At 47.4% G+C, this 22,290-nt stretch overlaps 1 protein-coding gene across 1 annotated transcript in view; it reads right to left on the bottom strand.

The window, feature by feature from the left end:
• The window catches only part of SDAD1 (SDA1 domain containing 1), a 164,294-nt gene that overhangs the window by 44,289 nt on the left and 97,715 nt on the right, over nt 1-22,290 (bottom strand). Inside the window, exons 13-14 of the mRNA XM_075337456.1 lie at nt 20,704-20,762; nt 5,557-5,633 (exon numbers count right to left, since the gene is read on the bottom strand). Coding sequence (XP_075193571.1) covers nt 5,557-5,633; nt 20,704-20,762 — 136 coding nt within the window. The remainder of the gene's footprint in view (nt 1-5,556; nt 5,634-20,703; nt 20,763-22,290) is intronic.

Raw genomic sequence — 22,290 nt, 5'->3', positions numbered from 1 at the left:
GTAATGCATAGCCTCCTCTTTTTCAAGGGACCAAAAGTAATTGGACAAGGGACTCTAAGGGCTGCAATTAACTCTGAAGGCGTCTCCCTCGTTAACCTGTAATCAATGAAGTAGTTAAAAGGTCTGGGGTTGATTACAGGTGTGTGGTTTTGCATTTGGAAGCTGTTGCTGTGACCAGACAACATGCGGTCTAAGGAACTCTCAATTGAGGTGAAGCAGAACATCCTGAGGCTGAAAAAAATCCATCAGAGAGATAGCAGACATGCTTGGAGTAGCAAAATCAACAGTCGGGTACATTCTGAGAAAAAAGGAATTGACTGGTGAGCTTGGGAACTCAAAAAGGCCTGGGTGTCCACGGATGACAACAGTGGTGGATGATCGCCGCATACTTTCTTTGGTGAAGAAGAACCCGTTCACAATATCAACTGAAGTCCAGAACACTCTCAGTGAAATAGGTGTATCTGTCTCTAAGTCAACAGTAAAGAGAAGACTCCATGAAAGTAAATACAAAGGGTTCACATCTAGATGCAAACCATTCATCAATTCCAAAATTAGACAGGCCAGAGTTAAATTTACTGAAAAACACCTCATGAAGCCAGCTCAGTTTTGGAAAAGTATTCTATGGACAGATGAGACCAAGATCAACCTGTACCAGAATGATGGGAAGAAAAAAGTTTGGAGAAGAAAGGGAACGGCACATGATCCAAGGCACACCACATCCTCTGTAAAACATGGTGGAGGCAACGTGATGGCATGGGCATGCATGGCTTTCAATGGCACTGGGTCACTTGTGTTTATTGATGACATAACAGCAGACAAGAGTAGCCGGATGAATTCTGAAGTGTACCGGGATATACTTTCAGCCCAGATTCAGCCAAATGCCGCAAAGTTGATCGGACGGCGCTTCATAGTACAGATGGACAATGACCCCAAGCATACAGCCAAAGCTACCCAGGAGTTCAAGAGTGCAAAAAAGTGGAACATTCTGCAATGGCCAAGTCAATCACCAGATCTTAACCCAATTGAGCATGCATTTCACTTGCTCAAATCCAGACTTAAGACGGAAAGACCCACAAACAAGCAAGACCTGAAGGCTGCGGCTGTAAAGGCCTGGCAAAGCATTAAGAAGGAGGAAACCCAGCGTTTGGTGATTTCCATGGGTTCCAGACTTAAGGCAGTGATTGCCTCCAAAGGATTCGCAACAAAATATTGAAAATAAAAATATTTTGTTTGGGTTTGGTTTATTTGTCCAATTACTTTTGACCTCCTAAAATGTCGAGTGTTTGTAAAGAAATGTGTACAATTCCTACAATTTCTATCAGATATTTTTGTTCAAACCTTCAAATTAAACGTTACAATCTGCACTTGAATTCTGTTTTAGAGATTTAATTTCAAATCCAATGTGGTGGCATGCAGAGCCCAACTCGCGAAAATTGTGTCACTGTCCAAATATTTCTGGACCTAACTGTATATGGCAAGGGCACAATTATAAGATTATCTCAAAACAGTAAATGTTTTAGCACTCAATTGTGGAACTTATTATTCCAAGATCTATTGATTAAATTTTACTTTCTTTGTGGGACAAATCTTTAAAGCTTCCTGCATGTCATGGCTCTTATTTCCAACTGTGGTTGATATTTCAGTCTCTAGATAAACTGGGAGAAGTCAAAACATTCAGTGTCTTGAAAAAATATTCATACCCGATGAACCTTTCCACATTTGTTCACATTACACCCAGAAACTTAAATGTATATTAGGTTGTGAGCGCACACTGCGTTTTTGGTGCACTTTTGTCACAAATCTTCAGGTCTATCCTTATGCAAGCAAAGTCCATGAGTCTTCTTTAATGCTGTGCATATGTTGCTATTTTTTTTCCTTGCAGATTTGATACAGAAAATAATCTGCAGCATGTCAATTCTTGGTGCATTTTTGCCTAAGATTTTCAGCCCTTCTACCCATTGACTTCATTATAAAAAATGCAAGGCAAAAAAACGCACCACTTACACAAGCTTTTTTTGTGCGTTTTTCTGCCAGGAGGTGCAGATTTGATGCAGAAAACTTCTGCAAATACTCTGCGTGCGCACATAACCGTATAAAGCTTTTATGTGATATGCCAACACTAAGTAGCAAGGATGCATTTACAGTTAGGTCCAGGAATATTTGGACAGTGACACAAGTTTTGTTATTTTAGCTGTTTACAAAAACATGTTCAGAAATACTATTATATATTTATAATATGGGCTGAAAGTGCACACTCCCAGCTGCAATATGAGAGTTTTCACATCCAAATCGGAGAAAGGGTTTAGCAATCATAGCTCTGTAATGCATAGCCTCCTCTTTTTAAAGGGACCAAAAGTAATTGGACAAGGGATTCTAAGGGCTGCAATTAACTCTGAAGGCGTCTCCCTCGTTAACCTGTAATCAATGAAGTAGTTAAAAGGTCTGGGGTTGATTACAGGTGTGTGGTTTTGCATTTGGAAGCTGTTGCTGTGACCAGACAACATGCGGTCTAAGGAACTCTCAATTGAGGTGAAGCAGAACATCCTGAGGCTGAAAAAAAAGAAAAAATCCATCAGAGAGATAGCAGACATGCTTGGAGTAGCAAAATCAACAGTCGGGTACATTCTGAGAAAAAAGGAATTGACTGGTGAGCTTGGGAACTCAAAAAGGCCTGGGCGTCCACGGATGACAACAGTGGTGGATGATCGCCGCATACTTTCTTTGGTGAAGAAGAACCCGTTCACAACATCAACTGAAGTCCAGAACACTGTCAGTGAAATAGGTGTATCTGTCTCTAAGTCAACAGTAAAGAGAAGACTCCATGAAAGTAAATACAAAGGGTTCACATCTAGATGCAATACATTCATCAATTCCAAAAATAGACAGGCCAGAGTTAAATTTGCTGAAAAACACCTCATGAAGCCAGCTCAGTTCTGGAAAAGTATTCTATGGACAGATGAGACCAAGATCAACCTGTACCAGAATGATGGGAAGAAAAAAGTTTGGAGAAGAAAGGGAACGGCACATGATCCAAGGCACACCACATCCTCTGTAAAACATGGTGGAGGCAACGTGATGGCATGGGCATGCATGGCTTTCAATGGCACTGGGTCACTTGTGTTTATTGATGACATAACAGCAGACAAGAGTAGCCGGATGAATTCTGAAGTGTACCGGGATATACTTTCAGCCCAGATTCAGCCAAATGCCGCAAAGTTGATCGGACGGCGCTTCATAGTACAGATGGACAATGACCCCAAGCATACAGCCAAAGCTACCCAGGAGTTCATGAGAGCAAAAAAGTGGAACATTCTGCAATGGCCAAGTCAATCACCAGATCTTAACCCAATTGAGCATGCATTTCACTTGCTCAAATCCAGACTTAAGACGGAAAGACCCACAAACAAGCAAGACCTGAAGGCTGCGGCTGTAAAGGCCTGGCAAAGCATTAAGAAGGAGGAAACCCAGCGTTTGGTGATGTCCATGGGTTCCAGACTTAAGGCAGTGATTGCCTCCAAAGGATTCGCAACAAAATATTGAAAATAAAAATATTTTGTTTGGGTTTGGTTTATTTGTCCAATTACTTTTGACCTCCCAAAATGTGGAGTGTTTGTAAAGAAATGTGTACAATTCCTACAATTTCTATCAGATATTTTTGTTCAAACCTTCAAATTAAATGTTACAATCTGCACTTGAATTCTGTTGTAGAGGTTTCATTTCAAATCCAATGTGGTGGCATGCAGAGCCCAACTCGCGAAAATTGTGTCACTGTCCAAATATTTCTGGACCTAACTGTATATTCGGCTCCATACATCTTCCCATCATGTCTGACCAGCTTCCCTGTCCCTGCTGAATAAAACATTCCCACAGCATGATGCTGTCACAACGTTTGACAGTGGGGATGGTGTTTACAGGGGGATGTGCTGTTATTTATTTGCCTTAAATACTGTTTTCCATTTCGCCCAAAAACGTCTACTTTGGTAATTTGACGAAAGAACTTTCTTCCACATGCCATGTAGGAGACTGCTAGTATGAGGAAGAAGGGGCTCTGGTCAAATAAGACCAAAGTAAAGCATTTTGGGTTAATTCCAAAATACTATGTGAGGTGGAAAACGAACACTGCACATCTTCCTGAAAACACCATCCCCACCTTTAAACATGGTGGTGGCAGTATCATGCTATTGTGATAATTTTCTTCAGCAGGGACAGGAAAGCTGATAAGAGTTGATTGATTGATATTGGGGTGTAGGTTCACCTTCCAGCAGGACAAACAACCCTAAACATACTGCCAGAGCTAAAATGGAATGGTTTACATCAAATCATATGTATGTGTTTGAATGGCCCAGTCAAAGTCCAGACCTGAATCCCATTGAGAATCTGAGGAAAAACTTGAAAATTGCTGTTCACAGTTGCTTCCATCCAATCTCACTGAGCTAAATTTGGTTTGCAAAGAAATATGGGCAAAAATGTCAGCCTCTACATGTGCAAAGCTGTTAAAGACATACTTCAAAAGACTTGCAGCAGTCACTGCAGTGAAAGGTGGTCCTACAAAGTATTGACTGGGGGCCTCAATACAAATGCACATCACAATTTTCAGATTTAAAATAATTTAGAAAACTATGTATCATTTCCTTTACACGTCTCAAATACTTGCTACTTAATGTCGGTATATCACGAAATCCAAATAAAATATAATTTAATTTATGGATGTAACATGAAAAAAATGCAGAAAGGTTTATGGGATACAAATACGTTTTCAAGGCACTGTACTTTTCAACAGAATCGGTCTTATTTCTTTACTGTATGTTTCAATGCAGATAGATACTAAAAGCTGTATCTCAAACTCATGTAAAAATCTTCCTACATAGTACCTGAAATTGTAGCTAACAGTAAGGTCTAAATTGAGGGAAAACCTGGACTTAAAACACATAAAATGGCAATTAGCCCTACAAGCTGTCTCACAGTGTCTTCAGACTTCTAAATTATTGCACAGACTCAGAAAAATGTCAACAGATTGGTTTATATCCCACCATGCACCCTCCACAGATTCTGGAAGAGTTTTAAACCTTTTATGTTTGTAGTAGAAAATTGGCATATTGTGAATTGTAGACAATTTACTGGGCAATTAATACTATCATATAGCGGTGTACAGGACTATCTATAGCACGTTAATGCGTTTTTTTTTATAAATGGATAAGTTCACATTCTGAATATCTTCAATGAACCGATCTCAAACTTTAAAATCTAGTTTCCTAAAAGGTGAATATTTTTATTTTGTATTTAGACAGGATAACACAGTTAATGGTTATAGATTTCCCATTGTGGTTAAGGGAGAGCAATGAGGTTGGGGTGGTTTTGGCTACATGATTTAGATTTGCAAAAAATCTGATAAAAATATTCTGCTATAAAAATGTATCAATGATCAGTTACGTTTTTCTGTAGTAACCAATTAACCATTCTGGTTTAAAGGGTTTACTCACTACAACTGTGACCGAAGGGCCTTTTCACTCAATTCTAAAGATTCTGCCAGATGAATGATTAGGGCTGATCACTTACCCAACAGTCATCACCTCTCCTGAATTTCTGTCAGTCACAAAGTTATTAGCAATGGTCATCAGCACAGACTGAGCAATCTGAAACAAATAAAAAAAAAAAAAAAAAAAAACTCAATGAGAATACAGCATGTGATTTATTTTACATATTATGACAACAATCAGCATTCTCTCTCTAAACCATGTGCAGAATTGGTCCAATTTTGGACACACCTATTAGTGCAATGGTTTTCCTTTTTCTTTTTAGAAGTAGTGTTGAGCGAGTAGTTGCTATGCTGTTAGCGAGTACTGTCCGCTACTCGCATATTCGTTACGAGTAACGGGTGCAATGGAAAAATACTCGCTATGTAGCAAGTAACCCAAAAGTAGTACTATTCGCTACTTGTACGAAAAGTATGGCTCTCATGTTACTCGCTACTTGGCAAGTATTTCCAATTGACTTGCATTGTGCCCGCTACTCGTAACGAATATGCGAGTAGCGGACAGTACTCGCTAAGAGCATAGCAAGTATGACTAGGCAACTACTTGCTTAACACTAATTAGAAGGTGCATAAAGGCACACATGAAAACAAGGAAGAAACGTGTCAAACAAACCAGAAAATGTGTTCAACCTTAGATTCCTCAATGTACCCCTGTGAGGCAAACCCTGGGATATGAAGATGAATTATGACTTCCAGTCATAATCGCTCTCATCACTCCATGGCAGTGCCCCCTCCCTTCTTGTTCTCAGATGTCCAGCATCTGTGAAGGTGTCACATCCTAGCAACACATCCCATGGCCATCTCCTGTGATATGGAGATTAGGTGATGTGGGAACAATGGACACAGGATGACTCCCTGCCGTGACCCTGTAGTAGGGGCTGCTATCTAATTAGCAAGGCTATGGAAGTATCCAGACAGAACGACTCCAGTAAAAAATGGTTCATATCTCGCAAGCCATATTTCCGATAAATATGGCAACCATAAAAATGGTGTCTCCGCATGCGGACGATGCTGGCACACCCTTTTTATGGGAGCAGGACCTGGGGAAATACCCCAGGCGTGATATCAGCCAATGGGGAACTAGTAGACAAGTCATGAGTCCTCTCGTTCTGTAGCTAAATTCATAGCTGTCACAATGAGAGCGTCGGCGTCCGCCTACGACGCTCCCAGGCCAAGTTATGGCCATATTCCATGTTGTGGATTTTGTCCATAACTCCAGCCAGGGGTGGAGCAGTGCTCCCTCTGAGGTCACTAAGGTAGGAGGGGACCTGGATTTGCCCAGGTTGATAACCCTACTTCGGCCATTTTCCAGTGTTCTTCTGCTCGGGGGCCTGGTTGGGAAAGACCTGTGAGGGAGTTCCTGGAAACCTGGTCTATGGCGCCCCCCTGTGGCCAGACGCACAAGGTAACTGCTGGAACTGTGTATGCCTGTTTGTAACCCATGCTTTGCTTGTAACTGTACTCTGACATATGTATATTCTGTAGATTCCCTATTGTATATATTGTAGTTTCTAGTGTGCTTTAGGCTGATTAAATTATATAATTAATCTTGGGCTGTTCTGTTATCTCGATCTTGAATCCCACGTCTGTGTGTTCGGCTAATAGTTACCGTGAAGCGGTTGGTGGCAGCGAGTTGTGCCAAGGATTATTGTGGGGAGGCCAGTGAGATTCGGGGAGGTTTTATATATTCCGCCCGCGGAGGTCGGGGGAATATATACCCTACTCTCACCGGGGACCCTTCAATAATCGGCATAAGTAGTATAGCGGCCTCCTTGCTTATTGTCGGGCAATTCCATAATTGGCCTGACTATAAGAGGGGCGCTAGAGAGCGCGTCACGTGCTCTGTCTGTCGGTCGGGAGGTATAAAGGAGGGGTGACCCCCACTTGTTACCCCCCGATTGTGACGTACTGGTAGCCAGCGCGGGGGATTTCTGAGTGACCCCCCCGGTGGTTCGTGACAACCCCCTTTTACTAGGATGACATCTTTACATCCCCTTGGGATTCTCAAGCAGCTTCATAAAAGGTAGACAATGTAAATGGCTTTCCAAGGTTCGAGAAGTAATTCCTACAAGTTGTTAGAACTTGTTGACTGCTAAGCCCACGCATCCCAAAACCTCCCTCCTGGTTTGAGATCAGGTGACTGTGGATTCCTTGTCATCTGATGAAGCACTCCTTCCCTCTCTTGCTTGATAACATAGCTATTACATAGCCTGGATGTGTGTTTTGGGTCATAATCCTGTTGCATCACAAAGGATCGCGCTACATGCAAACCAAATGAGATGGCATGTCACTGCAGAATTCTATGGTTGCATGCTGGATAAGCGTGCCTTTAATTTGCAATATATCACGAACAGAGTCAACAGCAAAGCACGCCCACACCATCACACCTGCCTCTCCATGTAGAAACCATCCGCTCACATTTTCTGTGCCTTAGAAAGACATGGCAATTGGTCTAAAAATCTCAAATCTTGACCCATCAGACCAGAATAAAGATTTCTAATAGTCCAATAAACAGTGTTTGTTTTGCTTGGCCCAAACAAATCTTTTGTTTTGAAGATCTTTAGTAATGGCTTCTTTGACCATAAAGGCCATCTTCTCACAGTCTCCTTTGAACAGTTGATGCAGATATAGGTCTGTTACTTCATGCCTGGGCATCATTTATGAGGGCTGTTATCTCAGGTGCCGTGAATTTGCGTTTTCTGGGAATTATAATTCTGATGAAGTAATCATCAGTACTAATTCTTTCTTATGGTGGTTCCCATGCAAGCAAGTTTCATCCATACAAGGCTTTCATTACGGCACTTGAGGATAACTTCAAGGTTCTAGCAATTTTCCGGAATGACTGACCTTCATTTCTTAAAGTGATGGACTGTGGGGGTTACCTTTATTTAGTTGAGTGGGTCTTGCCATATTCTGATTTTAAATGGTTGTGGAGTAGGGTTTTGCACTATACACACCTGTATACCAACACTACCTTTGCAAAAAAAACCCCCAAAAACCTATGATCGCAAACACTTTCTGACATCTGCATTTCTGCAAATTAACTCTTGACAAGATATACCTGTGAAATGGAAGCCATGCCAGGTGACTACCTGATGAAGTTTGGGGAGTGTAATGCTGTCATTAAAGTATAAGGGTATACTTTGATGAAACTAAAGTTTAACACATTCTGATTAGTTTCAAATGTTTTTCTTTAAACCTGTCACCAGATTTGGCGACTATAAGCTGCAGCAACCACCAGTGAGCTCTTATATAAAGCATTCTAACATGCTGTACATAAGAGCCTAGGCCGCTGTATAGAATGTAAAAAAACGGATTTTTGTGTACTCACCGTAAAATTGTTTTCTCTTAGCCATCATTGGGGGACACAGGACCATGCGTGTTTGCTGCTTATCCATAGGACAACACATGGATGCAAAGATGTTATCTCCTCCCCTGCAGTATACACCCCCTGGCCCAGCCAGGTTACTTCAATTTTAGTACACAAGCAGTAGGAGAACAAGTAACAAAAAACGTGAGTGAATACTCATAACAAAATAGTACTGAGAGAGAAAAAAAAGCTAAGGCCCAACAGGGCAACATGGAGGGTGCTGTGTCCCCTAATTATGGCTAAGAGAAAACGATTTTACGGTGAGTACACAAAAATCCGTTATTCCCTGACGCCTCATTGGCGGACACAGGACCATGGGACGTCCTAAAGCAGTCCCTGGATGGGTAAACAAACAACGCAACCCAAGGACTAGGAACCAGTCCCAGATAGTGGAGCACCTATCTCAGTAGGCGCTCCTGGCTATCGTTTGCAGAATTTTCCTACCTAGGTTCGCCTCAGCCGAAGCCTGGGTATGGACTCGGTAATGCTTTGAAACAGTATGTAGGCAAGACCAGGTCGCAGCCTTACACCCCTGTTCCACTGAAGCCTGATGCCTAATGGCCCAAGAGGCGCCAATTGCTCGCGTAGAATAAGTCCGCAGCCCACTAGGAATGGGCTTGAGTTGCGAGCGGTAGACCTCCTGGATCGCAGAGCGAATCAAGCGAGCCAGCATTGCCTATGAAGCTGCGTCTCCTTTCTTAGGCCTTTCAGGAATGACGAACAAGGAGTCCATGTTCCTAAAGGGGCTGTCCTAGGTATGTAATATCTGAGAGCCCTCACAAGGTCTAGCGAATATAGGAACCTTTCCACCCTATGGACTGGGTGTGGACAAAAGAGAGAATTTTGTTTACTTACCGTAAATTCTTTTTCTTATAGTTCCGTATTGGGAGACCCAGACATTGGGTGTATAGCTTCTGCCTCCGGAGGACACACAAAGTACTACACTAAAAAAGTGTAGCTCCTCCCTCTGAGCATATACACCCCCTGGATAACCAAATCTAGCCAGTTTAGTGCAAAAGCTGAAGGAGAATAGCCACCCACAAGTAGAGATCGAGCAAAAAACCGGAACAACCGGAGCCTCTGTCTACAACAACAGCCGGTGATAACACGCGGAACAAGAAACTGCCAACAGGCAACAGGGAGGGTGCTGGGTCTCCCAATACGGAACTATAAGAAAAAGAATTTACGGTAAGTAAACAAAATTCTCTTTTTCTTTATCGTTCCTATGGGAGACCCAGACATTGGGACGTCTCAAAGCAGTCCATGGGTGGGAATAAACAGAAAAACTAAGAAGTAGGCAGAACCTAACTTCACGAATGGGCGACAGCCGCCTGAAGGATGCGTCTGCCCAAGCTCGCATCTGCCGAAGCATGAGCATGCACTTGGTAGTGCTTTGAAAAGGTATGCAGACTAGTCCAAGTGGCAGCCTGACAGACCTGCTGAGCCGTAGCCTGGTGCCTGAAAGCCCAAGAGGCACCGACAGCTCTGGTCGAGTGTGCCTTGATCCCCGGCGGGGGAGGCACCTGAGTACACTGGTAGGCATCGGAAATAGCCGACCTAATCCAACGAGCTAAGGTCGGTTTAGAAGCAGAGAGGCCCTTACGCCGACCCGTGGTTAGCACAAAAAGAGAGGTGCACCGCCTAAGAACAGCGGTGCGAGACACATAGATCCGGAGCGCCCGCACCAGATCCAGAGTATGCAACGCTTTTTCAAAGCGATGAACAGGAGCCGGACAAAAGGAAGGCAGGGAAATGTCCTGGTTAAGGTGGAAAGGAGAAACCACCTTAGGGAGAAAGTCCGGAGTCGGACGGAGAACCACCTTGTCTTGATGAAAAACCAAAAAAGGTGACTCCGAAGAGAGCGCAGCCAAATCAGAGACTCTCCTGAGGGAAGTTATGGCCACTAGAAAGACCACTTTCTGTGAAAGACGAGACAAAGAAACCTCCCTAAGAGGCTCAAAGGGGGGTTTCTGCAAGGCCGTGAGGACCAGATTGAGGTCCCAGGGATCCAAGGGCCGCCGGTAAGGCGGAATGATGTGAGACGCGCCCTGCATGAAGGTGCGCACCTGAGCCAGCCGGGCGATACGCCGCTGGAACAACACTGACCGAGCCGAGACCTGTCCCTTGAGGGAATTGAGGGATAGTCCTAGCTGCAGACCGGACTGTAGAAAGGACAGGAGGGTCGGCAAGGAAAAAGGCCAAGGAGCATGGCCGGAAGAGCGACACCAGGACAGGAAAATTCTCCAGGTCCTGTGATAGATTTTGGCCGAGGAAGACTTCCGAGCCCGAATCATAGTGGAGATGACTTCAGGAGGAATACCAGAAGTCGTCAAGATCCAGGACTCAAGAGCCACGCCGTCAATCTGAGAGCCGCAGAATTCTGGCGGAAAAACGGACCTTGAGAGAGAAGGTCTGGACGGTCCGGAAGATGCCACGGCACCTCTACGGACAGATGGAGCAGGTCTGGGTACCAAGCTCGCCTGGGCCAGTCCGGAGCAATGAGGATGACCCGACGGCCCTCCATTCTGATCTTGCGCAGGACTCTGGGCAAGAGAGCTAGAGGGGGGAAAACACGTAGGACAGACGAAACTGGGACCAATCTTGAACCAGAGCGTCCGCTGCAAAGGCCTGAGGATCGTGGGAGCGAGCCACGTAAACCAGAACCTTGTTGTTGTGCCGGGATGCCATTAGATCCACTTCCGGAGTGCCCCACTTGCGGCAGATTGACCGAAACACTGCCGGATGCAGGGACCACTCGCCACTGTCCACGGTTTGACGGCTGAGATAATCTGCTTCCCAGTTTTCCACGCCTGGGATGTGGACTGCGGATATGGTGGACTTGGAGTCCTCCGTCCACTGAAAGATGCGTTGAACCTCCAGCATTGCCAGGCGGCTGCGTGTCCCGCCTTGGTGATTGATGTAGGCAACCGCTGTCGTGTTGTCTGACTGGACTCGGATGTGCTTGCCCGCCAACAGGTGGTGAAAAGCTAAGAGAGCTAGAAGCACAGCTCTGGTTTCCAGCACATTGATCGAGAGGGCTGACTCGGACGGAGTCCAAGTGCCCTGCGCTCTGTGGTGGAGATATACCGCTCCCCAGCCGGATAGACTGGCATCCGTGGTGAGAATCACCCAGGACGGGGCCAGGAAGGAGCGTCCCTGAGACAGAGAGAGGGGCCGAAGCCACCACTGAAGGGAGCCCCTGGTCTGTGGCGACAGAGCCACTAACCTGTGCAAGGAGGAAGTCCGCTTGTCCCAACAGCGGAGAATGTCCAGCTGCAGAGGACGCAGATGGAACTGGGCAAAGGGAACCGCCTCCATTGACGCCACCATCTGACCCAGCATCTGCATTAGGTGCCTGATGGAATGACGGCGGGGCCTCAGCAAAGAGCGCACCGCCAGATGGAGGGACTGCTGTTTGACTAAGGGCAGCTTCACAAGTGCCGGCAGAGTCTCGAATTGCATCCCTAGGTACGTGAGCTTCTGGGTCGGAGTCAGAGTGGATTTGGGCAGATTGACAAGCCACCCGAATTGGACTAGAGTGGCGAGAGTGAGCGAGACACTCCACTGACAGTCTGCACTGGATGAAGCCTTGACTAGAAGGTCGTCCAGGTAAGGAATCACTGCCAACCCCTGGAGGTACAGAACCGCAACCACTGCTGCCATGACCATGGTGAATACTTGAGGAGCCGTGGCTAACCCGAAGGGGAGAGCCACGAATTGGAAATGTTCCTCTCTGATTGCAAAACGTAGCCAACGGTGGTGTGAAACTGCAATTGGCACATGCAGATAGGCATCTCTGATGTCGATGGATGCCAGGAAATCTCCTTGGGTCATTGAGGCAATGACTGATCGCAGAGACTCCATGCGAAAATGCCGCACCTGCCGCACATGCTTGTTGAGAAGCTTGAGATCCAGGAAGGGCCGGAAGGAACCGTCCTTTTTGGGAACGAGGAAGAGATTTGAGTAGAAGCCTCTGAACCGCTCCCGGGCGGGAACCGGTACAATTACTCCGTTGGCCTGCAAGGATGCCACGGCCTGAGAGAAGGTGGCGGCCTTGGAGCAGGGGGGAGTTGACAGAAAAAATCTGTTTGGCGGGCTGGAAGAGAATTCTATCCTGTAGCCGTGGGAGATGATATCCCGCACCCACTGATCGGAGACGTGTTGAAACCATACGTCACCAAAGTGGGAGAGCCTGCCACCGACCAAGGACGTTGCTGGCGCGGCCAGATAGTCAAGAGGAGGCTGCCTTAGTGGCAGCAGCTCCTGCGGTCTTTTGAGGACGCGGCTTCGTGCGCCAGTTGGGTTTTTGGTCCTTGGCTGAGTTAGTGGACGAGGCCGAGGGCTTAGAGGACGACCAGTTGGAGGAACGAAAGGAACGAAACCTCGACTGGTTCCTGCCCTGGACAGGTTTCTTGGTTTTAGTTTGCGGCATGGAAGTACTCTTCCCGCCAGTAGCTTCCTTAATAATTTCATCCAGTTGTTCACCGAATAGCCTGGATCCAGCAAAAGGGAGCCCAGCAAGGTACTTTTTTGAAGAAGCATCTGCCTTCCACTCTCGAAGCCACAAGATCCTGCGGATAGCGAGGGAATTAGCCGAAGCCACCGCAGTGCGGTGAGAAGCCTCCAGCATGGCAGACATGGCATAGGATGAAAAAGCTGAAGCTTGAGAAGTTAAGGCAACCATTTCGGGCATAGATTCCCTGGTGAGGGAATGCATCTCCTCTAGAGAAGCAGAGATGGCTTTGAGAGCCCACACTGCTGCAAAAGATGGGGAGAACGAGGCACCTGCCGCCTCATATACAGATTTGGCCAGAAGGTCAACCTGGCGGTCAGTGGAATCTTTAAGAGAGGTGCCATCAGCCACTGATACAACTGTCCGGGCTGAGAGTCTAGACACCGGAGGGTCTACCTTTGGTGAATGAGCCCACTCCTTGACCACCTCTGGTGGAAAGGGAAAACGGTCATCAGAACCACGCTTTGGAAAGCGTTTGTCAGGACAGGCCCTAGGCTTGGTCACAGTAGCCTGAAAACTGGAGTGGTTAAAGAACACACTCCTTGTCCTTTTAGGCAAGGTAAAACTGGTGCTTTTCTGCCAGAGAGGGTTGCTCCTCTGATACTGGCGGATTGAGGTCCAGTACAGAATTAATGGACGCAATCAAATCACTAACATCTGAGTCACTTTCGGACAGATCAATGGGGCACATGGAGGCCGCCTCCGAGCCCCCAGTAACGGCATCCTCCTCGTCCTGCGAGTCAGCTCTTGAATCAGAGCCGCGGGACGAGGAAGGAGAGGGAGCCCTGCGTCTCCTCTTAGGAGGACGGGGTCTGGGACCAGATGAAGAATCCTCTGTGAGCTCCGCTGAGAGAGCCCTAGCAGCAGAGGCGCCCTCTGAAGGGGGCTGATGCATGTTCAGCAAAGTCCGGGACAGCTGTCCCATGGAGTCGGCAAAAGACTGGGAGATTGACCTAGAGAAGGATTCTACCCAAGCCGGGGGTTCAGCCACCGGAGCCGGAGCAGCCGGAGGGACCACTGTGGGTGCGATTCCAGGCTGAGGCATTGTCAGGTTAGAGCAGGCATCACAATGTGGATATGTGCTCGGTTCAGGCAGCACGAGCTTACATGCAATGCATATTGCGTACAGCCTTGCAGCCTTGCTCCTTGTGTGAGACATGCTGCTGAAGTGGGGGCTCTGAGCCAGAATGACCATCAGAGAGTATATAAACAGGTCCACAACCGGAGGTTGTGGCTTACCAGACCGTTTGTGTGCCCTCCAGATCCCACAGCCCAGACCCCCAGACAGATTAGCAGGGATACTGCAGCCAGCGCCGATCGCTGAGAGAACGCTGATAAAATGGCGCCGGAGCGAGGAGAGGGGGCGGGACCTACTCTGAGAGTGGGATCTGGAGGGCCAAGGAGATTTACAGGGGAGGGGACATTTACTCAGAGAGGAGTGTCCCTCCCCTGTGCCGAACCTGCTGGGCGGAGCCGCACTGTCCCTCTGCATGATTGACATGCAAGGGCAGTGAAATCGAAACTAGGCCTTAGGCGAAGCCGGGGCCTAAATTTAAGCGATGCGGCCGGCGCGCAGGCTCCATCGGCGCGGTTCTCAGGTGACAACCAGAGAACCGGCCGGAAATGTCAGAACAGTTACACAGCACACTCTCCCCAACAATAAAGTACAAGGGACCCCCCGAACATAAACGTCTCAGATACTTAGCTTGTGAGACGCAGGGTTTCAAGTCCCTGGGGATGAGTGCTCCGTCCAGCAGGATCCTGAAGGGCTGCGGATGGAGACCGGCCTCCTGCAAAGCAGGGAGAACCGTGCTGGCTCCCACTTCAAACCAGAGCCCGAGGGATGGTGAAGGAGCGCGGCATGTAAGGCTCAATCCCTGGAATCAACCTTAACAACACCGCCGACACAGTGGGGTGAGAAGGGACATGCCGGGAGTCCAGGCTTGGACCCGCTTTTCTTCAAAAACTTTCCAAAAATGAAAAATCAGATGAGAATGCATGTGTGGATGTGTGCCTCCTGAACACAAAGCAATGAACTGGCTAGATTTGGTTATCCAGGGGGTGTACATGCTCAGAGGGAGGAGCTACACTTTTTTACTGTAGTACTTTGTGTGTCCTCCGGAGGCAGAAGCTATACACCCAATGTCTGGGTCTCCCATAGGAACGATAAAGAAAGGAAGGCAGAACAATGTCCTTGTTCATATGAAACGGGGAAGTAACCTTCGGAAGAAAATCCGGAAGGGGGCATAGAACCACCTTGTCCTGATGAAAGATCAGAAAGGGTTCGCGGCAAGAAAGTGCTGCCAGTTCCAAAACTTGTCTGATGGACGTAATCACCACTAAGAATGTTACCTTCCAGGAGAGAAGAGCAAGAGAAGATTCCTTAAAAGGTTCAAAGGGGGACCCTGGATACCGTCCAAAACGAGATTGAGGTCCCATGGGTCCAGCGACCGTTTGTACGGGGGAACTAGATGGGAAACGCCCTTGAGGAAAGTCTTGACTTGCGGATTGCAAGCTAGGCAGTATTGATAGAATATTGAGAGAGATGAAACCTGCCCCTTAAGGGAGGTGAGGGCCAACCCCTTTTGCAACCGGACTGCAAAAAAAAAAAAATCAAGAATTCTGGGGATCGCCAGAAGCATAGGTTGGACATTAGATTCCCTGCACTGGGAAAGGAAAGTTTTCCACGTACGGTGCTACATACGGGATGAAGGCCGGCTTTTGGGCACTGTACATGGTGGAGATGACCGCGGGAGAGAATCTCGCTCTTGTTAAAGTCCAGGTCTCAATGGCCAGGCCGTAAGCTTCAGGGCTCTGGAGTTCTGATGGGAAATGGGCCATTGGGTCAGCAGGTCTGGGATGCTTACGGGGCGCCATGATCAATTGTACTAATTCGGCATACCAGGCACACCTGGGCTAGTCCGGTGCTATTAGTATCACCGGGACTCCTTCTGCCTTGATCTTCCTGATTACTCGCGGCAGCAGGGGCAGAGGCGAAAAACATGTAAGGTAGACGGAAGCGACTTCAGGAGACTAGAGCATCTGCGCCGATGAACTGTGATTCACGTGACTTGGCTAAGAACGCGGGTACCTTTGCGTTCAACCTTGAGGCCATTAGATCCACGTCTGGTGTACCCCAGCGAGTGCAGATGTGTGAGAATACTTCTGGGTGGAGAAAACACTCTCCAGCGGCCAGGCCTTGGCGACTTAGAAGGTCCGCCACAGAGTTCTCTACTCCCGGTATGTGTAACACTGAAAAACACAGACCCCCGTCGATTCGGCCCAGGTGAGGATCCTGAGGACCTTGAAATAAGCTGTCTTGCTGCTGGTACCTCCCTGCCGATTGACATAGGCCACAGCTGTTGCATTGTCCAATTGGACCCAAATCAAACGACCTGCTAGCAGAAGGGGGGGGAATGACCTGAGCGTGAGAAATATCGCGCTGATTTTCAGGATGATTTCTGGGAAGGGAAGACTCCTGGGGCGTCCAACGTCCCCAAGCAGTGTAGAGTCAGTACGCTGCTCCCCAGACTAAGAGGCTGGAGTCCGTGGTCAGGAGTAGCCAGTCCACTTGGGGGAGAAAAACTCCCTCTCGATATGGAAGAGGACTGAAGCCACCAGCAAAGCACATACCTGACTGAAGGTGTCAGGTGAAAAGTTCGTCAAAGGAAAAAAATGGGCTCTTGTCCCAGGCAGCTAGAAGTGCAAGCTGCAGTGGGCGGTGGTGTGGCTAAGCGAGCAGTACTGCCTCTATAGCCTCCGCTTTCCTACCTAGCACGCTCATACTGAATTGTATGGAGCGAGAGGATTAAGACAGTGTACCGCTTGTTGTAGAGCGGTCGCCTTGTCTTGAGGGAGAAATATCAAGCCCCGAAGGGTGTCCAAGGACATGCCCAGGGAGGTGATGGATTTTGACGGGACCGGGGATGATTTGACTGGAGTCAGAAGCCGCCCTAAGCGGGATAGGGTGCCCAAAGAGATCTGCACGCTGGTTGAGCCCTTGATGAGGAGGTCATCCAAGCAAGGCAGAACAGCCACTCTCCTGGCGTGAACGGCACTCATGGCGGCCGCCATGACCTTTGTTAAGACCCTTGGTGCTGTGACAGAGCCGAGGGTAGGGCCACAAATGAAAAAAAAAAAAAGTCCTGAACAGCGAAGCGGAGGAACTTTTGGTGACCTTGAGCGATGGGTATGTGCAGGTACGCGTCCCTGATAGCTAGGGAGGCAAGGAATTCTCCTTTGACCATAAAGGTAATAATGGACCCTAGGAATTCCATTCTGAATCTCCTTACGTGCACATGTTTGCTCAGGTGTTAGAGGTCCAGGATGGGTCGAACTGACCCGTCCATTTTTGGGGACCACGAGAGGTTGGAATAGAAGGCCTTGAACCTCTCACCGTCCGGAACCGGTACCATCACCCCCGCCGTTTGGAGGGAGTGGATCGCTGAGGAGAAGGCCTCGCGGTGTTTTGGAGCCTTTGGGGGGGCGGTTTGAGAGAAAAGACTGCCCAGGGGATCGGGTCCGGAATTCAATGTTGTAACCAGAAGACACAAGGTATCGCACCCATTTGTGGTCTGAGGCGGCTGTGAGTGTCTGAGGGAAACTGGTAGTCCTAGTGCCTGTGCGACTCACACGGAAGGGGGGAGGGACCCGCAGCCTTAAGGCGGAGCGATCGAGCTGCTCCACTTGTCTGTCTGTCGGGTCTTTGAAGGAGGATCCATCAAGTAAAAGACAGGAGGATCCTTCAGGCAGGCGGAAGCCGGGTGAGGGTCCACCGAGGCCGGATCAGCCCAGCCCTTAGAGACAGCTAAGTTAAAGGGGTACCGGGACTCCACGAGTTTACGGATACTGAAGCGCCATCAAAAAAACTTTTTTTTTTGAGGTTTCTTTACCCTTTTAAAGGAGACTGCATGGTCGTAGTAGTGGATGGGAGATCTTCCACATGCTGAGTTTGGGTTAATTGCTGCAATAACGGAGTCCATCGCAGCTTGATCGCTCGGGGAGGTTGAAACCAAGGAATCATCTCGGTACAAACATCATCCCCTTCCTCCGGCTCCTCAGAGACTGCGGAACATGTGGGAGAACCCCATCTGTGTACCCCAGAGGGAGAACCATGGGGGTCATGCCCTTTTTCTGATCTGCAACCGGTGAAGCAGAGGGCTGATTCTTCTCAGAAGGACCCTCTATAGAGGTGTCATTAGGCTGCGTTCTGTCCAGGGCCCCCGAGGGGTGTGAGGACGATGTTGCATAGCCAGCACCAGGTTCTGGGAACTGTGCCCATTCCGGGGGACTGGGAGCCGTAGGCTCTGGGCTGGCAGCGGTTGCTGCGGTGGTGGTGGGGGAGCTACAGGAGCACCGGACTCACAGAAGGAAGAGGTGCTATCATCCCCTAGTAGCTCAGCGTGGCAGGATACATTAATACAGTTGTTGCTGTAGTTGTGCAGGGAATAAAACATGTGACTGCAGCCTCTGGCTGATGAGCCACAAACTCTGATTGTAATGAGGGAGCAATGCTTTGCAGAGCTAATGTGCAAGTGAGGATATAACTTACCCAGAACACTGATGAGAAAATATAATAAAAAAAAAAAATGGTGGGAAGGGACTCCCCTTCCCCCCTCCAGCCCTGCACAACAATGGTGGACAGAAAAAACTCTTTAAGTGTACCGCAGCTGTGGTGCACTGAGTCCTGGGGCTCCCCCCCCTCCCCCCACCACAGGTGGAATGCTATGCAGGAGTCTGCAATCAGCCCAATCCAGTCAGTGTGACCTTTGCTCCAATTTCTGTCAGGGAGCCAGTGTGGAGATTCTGACGCCTGCTGTGCCCAGTCACAGAGCTTATATCAACTCAGAGCCTGCCAGAGGGACTGAGGAAGTTTCTCATCTGCTCTGGAAATCGGAAGGATCTCACCTCATGTGGAGATGGCAGTCTGACGCTTGCTGCCTGGTCACACTGGTGCGGAGCATGTATCAACTCAGAGTCTGCAAGAGGGACTGAGGAAGTTTTCATCTGCTCTGGAAAAATCGGTGCCTGTGAGAACCGTCGTCCAGTGAGTAACAGCCCAGGATCCAGCGTCGCAGGAGGTGTTCGGGGAGGCGACATTCCGCGTTCCCGCCTGTTGATGGTTTTGGGAAATCTGTCCCCGAAGGAAACAGACGTCCTCTAAAAACAAAAAATTCTTGCTGCAGTAGTCTGCAGAGATGTGCCTCCTATAGACACTAAGCTAAAACTGAAGTAACCTGGCTGGGCCAGGTGGTGTATACTGCAGGGGAGGAGCTAACATCTTTGCATCTACTTAGTGTCCTCCTATGGATAAGCAGCATAACACCCATGGACCTGTCTCCCCCAATGAGGCGTCAGAGAAATCAGACTGGTCGAATGGGTGTCTCTGTTCTCCGGTACTGCCACCTCCTCTTTCGGCAATCTTTGTCCTCCTCCTTTTGAAGCCTGGGTGCATGACGCGTCCTATGTCATGCACACAGGCCGGTATTGAGGTCCTGCACAGGCGCACTACAATACTTTGATCTGTACTGCTCAGGACCTCAATGCCGGCTAGTGTGGATGACGTGGGACGCGTAATGGACCCAGGCTTCAGAAGGAGGACAGAAATGGCCGAAAGAGGCGGCGTCGATACCGGAGAACGGAGACATCCATCCGATCAGTCTGCATCGCAGCGCCCTTTAGGTTGAGTATTATAAAGTGTTTATGTTCTACACAGCGGCCTGGGCTCTTATAAAACGTATGTTAGAATGCTGTATATAAGAGCCCACTGGTGGTTGTCGCAGCTTATAGTCACCAAATCTGGTGACAGGTTCCCTTTTAAGTCTGTTTTTCATGTGTTCTTTTTTGGTTTTGCTGCTTTCAATCTAATTCTACAATGCACACATTTCAAGAAAAACAAGGAAAATCATTGCATAAACTGGTGCATCCAAACTATTGATGGTTACTTTACATGTGCAATTAATCTAGCTTTACATTACAACACCTTATATCTGCGTTCTGAACATGACTACAAAGCTTCCATTAAACATGGCTTATAAAAGTGCTGCTTTACGTTATGACGTCTAGACAAATTACTAATCTTTTATTTTTGCTTTATTAGTTTGCCCACAAATTTGTCTGGAAGGTTTTTTCTACAGCCTTCTGACATTCTTAAGGTGAGTGTTCGGTTCTAGAGACATGGTTGCTATCCAAGAAGGACGTTTTGTCTTACTAGATTACTGTGATAAAATGGATTGTACTATCAAATATGAACAGTTATTTGCAGCTATTGGAAGAATCAGAAATTACCTCTGGAGGAACTAGGTGATGGGTAGCATGAGCAGCAAACAGAAGGATTCTGGTCACCTCTAATAAAAAGAAAATAAGACATTAGAGAAGAGGGAGAGATCTGATAACAGAATACATGTGTCATAGTTGGAAGCCTTCATTAACCTCTTAAGGACTGGGACATTTTTAATAAAGTTCTTTTTCCTTTCCTATCAAGACCCATAACTTATTTTTTAATTTGTCAGTCTACATAGTTGTATGTGGACTTGTTTTACTGCAGGACAAGTTGTTGTTTAAAGTAGCAATATTCACTACCTAGAATTAACTGGAAAACAGAAAAAATAAAAATCAAATTTACCATATATACTTGGGTATAAGCTGACTTTTTCAGCACATTTTTTATGCCAAAAAAACCCCCTCTCTGCTTATACCAGAGTTCGCTCGATGCCCTCTTGTCTGCTTCTTGCGGACCGCTGGCACATAGACCCCTCGATCCCGGCCGGTGCAGGGGGCCACCGCTGCAGTCAGTGCTTTATTTACTTCAGTTCAATAATTTGCGACGCCGCAAATCATTCAACTGAAGTAAATTAAGCGCTGACAGCAGCGGTGGCCGCCTGCACCGGACGAGATCGAGGGATATATGTGCCAGCGGTCCGCAAGAAGCAGACAAGAGGACACCGAGGAGGTGGGGGGGTGGGGGGGGGGGGGGGAGTTAGAGAGAGATAGGGGGGGGACGGGGGAGAGGGGGGGGAGAGAAAGAGGGGGGTAGAGGGGGGGGGGGGGAGAGAGAATAATGACAATAGGGGACAATAAGGGGAGCGGTATGAGGACATTACTAAAGGATGGGCACATTACTATAGGGCACAAGGATGGACACCACTACAGGAGATAATGATGGGGCACAGTACTACAGTGCACAAGGATGAGCACATTACATTTTATAGGTATATATTTTTATTTTTTAAAATTTACTTGTAGCTGCTGCATTTCCCACCCTAGGCTTATACTTGAGTCAATAAGTTTTCTGAGTTTTTTTGTGGTAAAATTAGGTGCCTCAGCTGATATTAGAGTATGTTTATCCTCGAGCAGATACGGTAGGTAGAATTGAAAAAAAAACTTCAATTTTGCTTTGTCTTTTATCCCTCCTTTTTTAAACCAGGTTCATTCTGCGGTAAATTGAACTGGTACCTCTGTTCTCTGGATCAGTATGGTTAGGAGGATACCAAATGTATTGAGTTACGTTTTTTGTTTACTTAAAGGTAAAAAGGGAATTTTGTTTACTTACCGTAAATTCCTTTTCTTCTAGCTCCTATTGGGAGACCCAGACAATTGGGTGTATAGCTTCTGCCTCTGGAGGCCACACAAAGTATTACACTTTAAAAAGTGTAACCCCTCCCCTCTGCCTATACACCCTCCCGTGGACCACGGGCTCCTCAGTTTTGGTGCAAAAGTAGGAAGGAGAAAACTTATAAATTGGTCTAGGGTAAATTCAATCCGAAGGATGTTCGGAGAACTGAAGACCATAACCCAAAAGAACAATTCAACATCAACAACATGTGTACACAAAAGAACAACCAGCCCGAAGGGCACAGGGGCGGGTGCTGGGTC

The sequence above is a fragment of the Anomaloglossus baeobatrachus genome, chromosome 1, assembly GCF_048569485.1.
Source record: "Anomaloglossus baeobatrachus isolate aAnoBae1 chromosome 1, aAnoBae1.hap1, whole genome shotgun sequence".
Classification (NCBI taxonomy): Eukaryota; Metazoa; Chordata; class Amphibia; order Anura; family Aromobatidae; genus Anomaloglossus; species Anomaloglossus baeobatrachus.
Note: the sequence above shows the minus strand (reverse complement) of the source record. Positions and strands in the feature narration are given on the sequence as shown.